Source organism: Podarcis erhardii (genome assembly GCF_964252035.2).
Source record: "Podarcis erhardii genome assembly, chromosome: 6".
In the NCBI taxonomy this organism is placed as follows: Eukaryota; Metazoa; Chordata; class Lepidosauria; order Squamata; family Lacertidae; genus Podarcis; species Podarcis erhardii.
Window position 1 is genome coordinate 54,690,680 of NC_138510.1, and position 9,408 is coordinate 54,700,087.

General features: G+C 46.8%; 1 protein-coding gene across 1 annotated transcript; it reads left to right on the forward strand.

Moving 5' to 3' along the window:
* Positions 1–797: 797 nt before the first annotated feature.
* Positions 798–2,114, forward strand: FOXE3 (forkhead box E3; the record flags this gene model as incomplete). Its single annotated transcript, XM_081866249.1, has 1 exon — positions 798–2,114. The coding sequence occupies one exon, from the start codon at positions 798–800 to the stop codon at positions 2,112–2,114; it is 1,317 nt and encodes a 438-aa protein (XP_081722375.1).
* Between the last annotated feature and the right edge of the window lie 7,294 nt (positions 2,115–9,408).

Below are 9,408 nucleotides of genomic sequence, written 5' to 3' on the forward strand. Positions count from 1 at the left end.
GCCAGCCCCCCTCCCCTTGCGCAACTTCCATCCTTTTAACTGAAGCATCAGCAGAAGGACTTGCCGGTCGAGTCTACGCGTCTGTCTTCCTACATCCCGTTGGCTAAAGCATCTGCAAAGCACACTTCCTTCCAAGTAAATTCTCTTGACGTGCAGGGACAGTCTTGCCCTTAGGAGCCAGTTGCTGTTCCGGAGTCGCCACGGGGAATTCCCAGTAGTTCTTCGACGTATCAGCCCGTCTCCAAGCCGAAAAGGAGACGGTGCGGTCCGCAAACGTCTTACTGAAAAGAAATCCCCTCGTCGTAGTTGCTACAGGCTAAGGCTACAATCCTATAATCCAGCCATGCTTACTTGCAGTAAAAGTCCCCTTGAACGTGGTGCGACGCACTTCTAAGTTAGCACGCATAGGATCGCGCTGCACCATGGGCTGGAAACGAAACACTCCTTTACCTCCTCTCTACCTGGTGCAGACGAAGAAAGGAACCCCAGTTTAGTTTTTCACATACGAAATGCTGGCACTGGCTTGTGGAACGCTGTTTTCTGACAGCTCTGTGTGTGTGTGTGTGTGAGAGAGAGAGAGAGAGAGAGAGAGAGAGAGAGAGAAGGGAGAGAGAGAATGCATGCGAGTGAGGAGGGGGAGCGTTCAGGTGGGTGGGCAATAGCCGAGCCATTGAGGGGGTCGCACCAGGGTGGCGCCAGGCCTGATCTATATAAAGCAGGTCGCCCGTCCAATACCTGGTCCCCGAGGGAGCTGTGCTGTTTCATCTGCCTTTCCCTCCCGGGAGCTTCCCTTGTATATGAACCTGGCCGGCTTCTCCTTTTTCTCGGGTATATGCACCATGACAGCGGACTCCCTCCACTCGCCTAGTCAGGGGGCTAGCCCGGGCTCCCCCACTTTGCAGAGGGCCTCCCCGTCGGGCTGCAAAGTGGAGCCGCTGCTCATCAAAGCGGAGCCCAGAGGCAGCCCGGCAGAGAGAGCAGCGGAGCAGCCGGTGGAGGAGCAGCCACCTGGCCCCGGCGCAGGTGGTGGTGCGGGAGGCGGCGGCGGCGGCCGTCGGAGGAAGCGCCCGGTGCAGCGCGGCAAGCCGCCGTATTCCTACATCGCGCTGATCGCCATGGCCATCGCCAACGCGCCCGACCGGCGGCTGACGCTGGGCGGCATCTACAAGTTCATCACGGAGCGCTTCCCTTTCTACCGGGAGAACCCCAAGAAGTGGCAGAACTCCATCCGCCACAACCTGACCCTCAACGACTGCTTCGTCAAGATCCCCCGTGAGCCGGGCCACCCGGGCAAGGGCAACTACTGGACGCTGGACCCGGCCGCCGAGGACATGTTCGACAACGGCTCCTTCCTGCGCCGGAGGAAGCGCTTCAAGCGCACCGACCTCACCACCTACCCGGGCTACGTGCACAGCGCCAGCGCCTTCACCCCCAACCCGGGCTCCGTGGCCCGAGCGGGGCCCGGCTGCGGCGGCTCCGGAGGCGCCGCTTACCCGGGCGGCGGGGGCGCCCTCTACTCCCCCGGCGGCGGCGGCGGCGGCGGCGCCTACAGCGCGCAGCTGCCCGGCCTGCCGCAGTACCCGGGGGCGCCCCCGGCGCTACCGCCGCGGATGTTCAGCATCGACAGCCTCATTAGCTCCCAGCAGCAGCAGCAGCAGCAGCAGCAGGCAGCCGCGGCGGCGGCGGCGGCCCTGCAAGGCTCCCCGGTGGGGCCCGAGCTGGCTCACCACCCCTTGGGCCTCAACGGCGCCGGGGACCTGGGCAGCTGCCCCGGGAGCAACGCCGAGGCCTGCTTCCAGACGCAGCAGGTCAGCCCCGGCTTCCTGGGCCGGCCGCCCCCGGCCATGGCCTACCCGTACTCGACCTCGCCGCCCGCCCACCTGGCCTTGCCGCCCGGCGCCTATTCGCCTCCCAGCGCGCAGCTCTACGGCGCCCCCAACAGGCTGGCCCTGCAGCCCGGGCGGCCCGCCGCTTCTTCTTGCGCCGATCACGCCGAGCAGCTTTTGGGCCTGGCGGCCTCGCAGCTCAACGGGCTCGGGCAGTTCGGAGGCGCCGCCAACAACTCATACATGAGGCAGCCCAATTTCCACTCCGGCCTGGAAAGGTACTTGTGAAGCCGAGGAGGGAAGCCGGCCTTGGCCGGGCAGGCGGGCAAAGCCACAACGTGAATCGCCTAGGACATTTTAAGAATCGGCACGTGGGAAGGGAGCTGCGCGCCTGGTACTTGAATGGAACTCTTGTCTGCCCCTGAATTGCGAGGAAGCCCACGGCGGGGGCGCCCACAGCAACGTCTGAACGGCATCCGCGTGGTTTGGAACCCGTGGAAACTACACGTGAAGCATGCCGGCAGCAGCGCCTCCCCACCCCACGTGTCCAAAGGAACATGCGGTGGGGCATCCCCATGCAAAAAGTGAGGACTGCCACAGGTCTTTTGAGAATATTGTACATATGTAACATTTTACCCTCCTCCAATAGGATCGTGGATTTGCAATTTAGGACTTTTACATAGGGACTCTCTGCCTGTAACAGCCGCTTGAGAGGCACAGAGCCCCTCATGAATAGACATTCTGGGTGTTGCCCTGTGCGCTGGAAAATGTGCTGCAACACTGAGCAGTGAGCTTGAAGATCCAAGTCTTGCAGTTTGGCTAGTCCAACAGAATAGGAGATACTGAACAGTGTTTTGCTTTTTGTTTTTAAATGATGTGTTGATTGGCCCAATAAGTTGTGATTTATTTATTTTTTAAGAGATTTTAATGTCATCTGATTCCCATGCTCCGCAGAGGTTTGCTATTGTGCCATTTCCAGGTCACAGGCAAGAACAACTTTTTTTCCACAGTGACAGCCGAATCATGAGACAGAATTAAGGTCCCACCTCTTCAGGTGGCACTTTTGACCTGCAGTTTAGTGATGGCAGCTTAGAGGAACTTGTCATCTGCTAGTTCAGCCTTCTGCAGCCAGGATAGGGAGGAGGAGATAGAGAAGAAGGCAGCTGATCAGGGCTGGCTTAGGTTAGCCTATTTGAGTTGGCACTAAGATTGGCCCTTTCTTGCCATTGTTTCTGCTGAGGGAAGTGCTGAGGTGGCATTCCTGCTGTCTGCCCTCAAAGTACTTGTTCTGACAGGTTTCACAGAGCTTTCCTCCTTGTGGGCTCTGTTCTGACATTCTCAGTCCTTTATGTAAGAGAATGGCAGAGGACGTGCTTTGCATGCAAAAAGCCCCACGTAGGGCAGGAATGAACCCTGTCAAATTCTGGAGAGCTGCTGCCATTCAGTGCAGACAGTAATGAGCTAAATGGACCAGAGATTTGATTCCCATGTTTAGCAGCTGCCTGTGGTTTCTAAGATCACCCAGGAAGCTTTGTGGCTGAGCTTGTATTTTTATTTTATTTTTACCTTTTGCACCAGTGATGGGGAACCAGCGACTCTCCAGGTGTCATTAGGCACCAGCTCCCATCGGCCCTTCCCATCCTGGCCATTGTAGTCCAATAACACCTGGAGGGTGGCAGCTTCCCCACCCTTGTCAGATAGATAGGATTCCATTATATCCACACAATAACTGGTATGAGATAAAGTTAGGCTGAGAGATGGTGACTGACTGAATGTTACCTGGTGAGTTTCGTGTCTGAGTGATGCTTTGATCCCAGGTTCCCCCCAGTCAACTACAGTGCTATATCTTCTAAACACTGCACTGTCTTGGAGATACCAAGAAGGCTGGTAGTAATTTGCTGGTACAGTATGTAGCGCCTGATTCGGTTTTACGGACCACCTAGTGGCGCAGCAATAAAACTGCTAGCACATTTGCAAAGCTAAGTCCAGTATGGTTTCAGATTGGATGATGAGATTCCTGCATTGCAGGAGATTGGACAAGATGACCCTTAGAGTCCTTCCAGCTCTACAATTATATGATTGTATGTTACTTTATTCTGGCAGTGAATAATTGCACTTGACAAACAGCTGCCTATTTTTCAAAGCTGGCAAATTTTACACAACGGGTTGGGCCAACGACATACCATTTTTATTTCCGTGTGTCTCCTTATCACTGCGTAGGCAGTGTATAGTACATTTCAAATGTATAACAGTTCCATTTTTTACCATACGTTACGTATGAAAGTGGTTTGCTTTTCCCCGTCAGTAATGTTTCATAACGTGCAGGTAATGGACAATCGTCATCATGCTGCACAATGCATGTATTATGCAGTGTTGCTCGCTGGGCTACTGTATAATGTTACAACACCAACATGTCATGCTGCATATGAAATGTACAGTGTATATAGTGCATATTGCATATATAGCATTAGCATAGTTTGTAGTGCATATTGCATAATGAACAAGAATGCCTTCAGAATAATGCACGGTAGTGCTTTGCATGTATAATGCATTTAAATATCCCAGGATGTGGGATTTCTTGATAACCTATAACCAAATATCTCAGTTCATAACTTAGTTAAGTGTATTTTTATTTAAGCATATTTAGATGCAGTCATAAAAATGTGTCATTTAAAAAGTCAATTTCATTTAAATAATTAGGATACTATTGATTCCACTGATTTCAGTCAAAAATTGCAAATATATTTGGGATCAAAGCCTTTATTGATTTAAATCTGATGCTTAAAGAATTAGTAGCATTAAGTATTTCAATATTAATATTTAATACATTTAAAGCCTGGTTCTCATTGAGATGATAAACCTTTATCTGGTCCGTTCCACATCATACTGCTGGTGAGGTCTCATATGATGCAACCATGTACCATAAATCAGTCAATCCCTGCACATAGGAAGGTGGCATGTTTGGAAGAAGGCAAGGTTAGGACCCTTCTTCCCTGACACATATTTTGTTTTGTATGGAGAAGCATTCCTTACCTGCAGTAGGAAAGCGGTACGTTCTAGGTACAAGTTTAACACTTCAGTGACAATTAGTCCTGCTTATTAAATTAAGCAATTCTTTTTGTAAGTAGGAGAAATTTATATTTTTCTAACTTAGGAAAAAAATTAAAAACTCATTTTAGACATGTTTAAGTGTGCTGGTCCTGTTTTGAATATGCCTCTTGAATAGATGATTTATTATTTAAAAGGAAAAGAAAGGAAGAACAATTCCTAAGCTTTTTGAATCTTGTTTGTGACATGAGCTTCACCTGTGTGTTTTTGCTCCCATATTTGTCAACAGGTGAGTCACTTAGCTCCTTAGTCTTCCTTTGAAGTGCATGGACCCTGGTAACAGTAGAGTTTTTCATGATCAGGGATGGCAGGTCATAAGGAAGCATTTGCACATGATAGTATACATGCAGAGCTTCCTGCACTACAGGGGGCCATGTGGTTTGTGCAAAGGCTGGGAGGCAAGGATTACTGACGCTGATGCACAGTACAGCAGAGCTATCCAAACCGTGTGTCGCGACATGTTAGTGTGTTGCCGTGTTGAACAAACACTCCCCATACTCTTCCAGTGGCTGGAAAGGGGTCAGTTTAACTTCCGGTTTGCTACTAAAACTGAATTACTGTGTCGCGATATGATGCTTGTCTAAAAAGTTTGTCACCCACGTGAAAAGTTTGGAAAGCTCTGCAGTAGAGTCTCATTGATGGTTATGGATAATTAAGCGTGTGCTTAGCTTTCTCCCATTGAAATCAGTGAGTTTTAAGCATTGGGTTTTTTTTTAATCATGTCCCATGTCTTTCATGTCAAATCAGTGAGTGGTCTCAGTTAAGGGAAAAAGAAATATTAAGTACTTCACTGTTTCATTTGTTGAGATGATCTAAAAGGCAGTTGTGTCCAGCAACCTTATTTGGGCTTATTCAGAAAGTTCTGCACTTGGAAGGCTATGCTTGGAAGATCCAGCTAGAGTAGTCTAAGCTACAATTGCTTCTGCAACACAGCAACCCTGTCCTGTTACACCAAGTCTTGCACTCTGTTTTATATAGAGTTGCAATCTGGCAAAGGTTTTGAGGTTAATTGCTTGATTTAGTACACATTTATGTGTCTGACTGAGTTCCACAGGACAAGCAAGTTTGCAGTGACAGCCTGAGGGCAAGTATTGCTAAATTCTGAGGAAATAGGCATGGCATAGGGCTGTTCATAATCTGTCATAATCTGTCTTTTTTGTTTAATTCCCCCAATCCATAATTGGGTAAAATAATTTTGGCAAAAGATGTAAATAAATAATTGCCAGCTCAATCCTATATATTACTACTCAGAAGTTAGCCCTTTGAATTCAGAGTGGTGCTTTCGCCCATGGAAATGGGTTTAGGATTGCCGCCTCAGTGAAATTGCAATACTTGGATACAGAATTTTCACATCCATTAATTTCAGTGCATCAAAATTCCCCTAAAGTGTATCATCTTCAGTTGATAGTGGATCGCGTGACCTGTCAGCAAGGTGTAATCCTTCCCTCCTGTGCCTTGAAAAGTATTGAAAGGAAGAGCCAAATGTATGGTCAGATCAAAAGGATTGTCAATGGAGCACAAATCTGGACTTCTGTCAATTGTTCTGGAAGCTTTTTGGCTTTTGTTTTGCATTTTGAAATAGTGGAGCATAGCATATGCAGGGCTGGGGTGCCCTGGAATGTTAGGCTCCTGTTAGAAAGCAATAGTGCATGCTTTCTTTTTTTGAAACAGATTATTTATAATTTTCATTTTACAAGAAAAAGCAAAAAAACTTAAAAATCAAGTCTTATGTTTACAGTATAATATTTTTACTGCGTTTCTAAACTATATAGATAGTGCCTGCTTTCCGCTTCTGTGAATGCATGACAGCATGTGCATCTTGATCAGAAGAGTCCTCCTTCAGTCCTTGGTTACTCATCTTGGTCCAGACTTGATTACTCCTCTAGCCAGTGGGATTGTGTGAAGATCTAAGTGGGAAGCAGTTGCCCACTTACTTCCCTGTCAGAGTCATTAGCCTGAGCAAACTGTAGCATTGTTGTAATGGTTTAAACATATGGGAGGAAGATAAGTCAGAATAGTAACTTTTGTTTCTTCATTTTTGACCTGTTGCTGTTGGGAGAACAGATGAGCTTTTTCACCTAAGGAAAATGACCAGAAGGTTAGTATATCCAGCAGCAAATTTTAATCTTTAGCAGGGCTCCTTTGTCTCTAGCTCAGATAAATATACATTTATGACATTTTGGGAGACTGTGATGCATTTGATATGGTTCTCGCTAGGCAGTGTCATTAAGACCAGTGAAACGTACCTATCTCTGTCTTTGGGAAATGGTGCTTGAGCTATTCAAGCCTTTTTCAGTTCCCTGGCAGTCAGAAGCAAGCTTGATCTGCCTGGGAAACTTCTCAGAAGACTCTTGAAGATCTCTGCAGTCTTTGGTTTCCGTTGAAGTGTGCCTGGAGCCAGCAGGGCTCTGGTTGTCTGAAGAGGTGCATTATCGCTCTCTGATGTTTTTTAGCTGGCTCCTCCTTTGCGCACTTAAAGTTGTCTTCATAGGCTCTTAACATTTTCAAGTATAGCCTGATGTGGAATGTTGCAGCATTTATTTTCCAAAGCTTCACTTAGCCCTGATGTCTGTGGTACTATCTATCTACCCATCTGCACATGTGCGCGCGCACACACACACACACACGCACACACACACACATATACACAGTGTAGAAACTCAGATATACAGTGGTACCTTGGGTTAAGTAGTTAATTCATTCCGGAGGTCCGTTCTTAACCTGAAACTGTTCTTAACCTGAAGCACCACTTTATCTAATGGGGCCTCCTGTTGCCGCTACACCACCGGAGCATGATTTCTGTTCTCATCCTGAAGCAAAGTTCTTAACCTGAAGCACTATTTATGGGTTAGCGGAGTTTGTAACCTGAAGCGTATGTAACCTGAAGCGTATGTAACCCAAGGTACCACTGTATAAGTTAGGCACCAAATGAGCACCTTAAACCTAGGTTACAGTTGCCACTATAGAATGTCTATTCTATTTGCTAGGGAATTTAACTAGATGACCCTTGGGGTCCCTCTCAACACCAGAGTTCTATGATTCTATGATCTCAACTACATTGCTTGGCTGTAGCTTGCTCTTGCGACAAATCACTTGTCTCAGTAGGCAAGAAGGAGAAATACAGTGGAAATGGAAATGGCATTAACAATGGACTAAGGCAGAGGTTTTTTAACTGTGGTTTTTTAATGTACACACACACACACACACACACACACACAGACACATATACATATATACACACCCCAAACCAACATAGTAACCAGGAGCCTTATTGGCAATATGTTACTGCTTCTTAAACAGTTCTTACCACAGAGATCAACCAGCTAAGACTACAGTTCACAAAGCACTTAATTGTCATATTCATAATTAATGGAGTTCATCTTGTTTCAGTGTAAATGCTTTTATTTAAATCATTTTTGGATCGCCAGCTTTCACATCTGCACAACAGACATCACCACTGGAATCTGGGCTCGGGATAATTAAGGAGCTGATGAAATAAAGAATTTAGTGGGTGCCTCCTATTTACTTGGTTCTGTTCACAATCTGAGTACATTCAGAAACATCCTTAGCGCATCCACCAGGAATGAAGCTAATCCAAACTGATTAAAAATAATAAAGAGATATGCCTTGCTGAATTCAGAGGACCTGTGAAAAAGACTCAGGATGAAAGCTGAAGTGGGAGAAGTTGTAAGTTTTCCCGCACAACCAGGAGGTGAGCAATATGGTAATACATATTTTGGGTGGCCCTCTTAAACTCCTGTGGGGAGTTCCTCCATGATTATCTTAATGTATCACAACTAGTCTTTTAAGCTTTCGTTTCAAAAGCTTGTTTATAGCTGGGATGAATCAAGCAAATGAGTTGGATTAAAGTGTTGTGAGGGGCATAAGCCTAGCAGGGCCAAAGTGGATTTAGGTTGAGAGGAAGTTTATGTTTGCCTTGCCAGTAGGGTAAAGCTATGCTTCTTCAGGTAGGTGAACCTCCAGCATAAGCAATTATTGTTAAGAAGAAAAGGCAAATTATAAATAGTTAGCCTTCCTTTGCTTAGTAACAGGAAGGTGATGTACAGTAGTCTGTTTTAACTAATGGTATACTTACAGAGGACTGAATTGAGCTTTCATCATAAGAGGCAACAGCAAATTACTTAAAGACTTTCTGTTCCTGATGGGCAATGAGAAATGTATATATTAGGTGTAGCTAAAAGTGAAAATGTGGAAGAACAAAACAGAAAGAGGACCAGATGTTGCCCCAGATGCCATTACTAACAGGTTGCAGTTCACCTGCAGTATCTAGTTGCTGCAAGATATGACCTTCCAAAAGTTCTGAGGAGTTTTCATGAGGTTCCATTGGAGAGCTCTTCAAGCAGATATGTAATGGAGTAAATTTATCCTCTGCTGAATGAATACATAGAAAGTGAGTAAGTTCATCCCGACGTTTTGGTGCAGATACATGGGACGTCTCTCCTGATTATGCTGG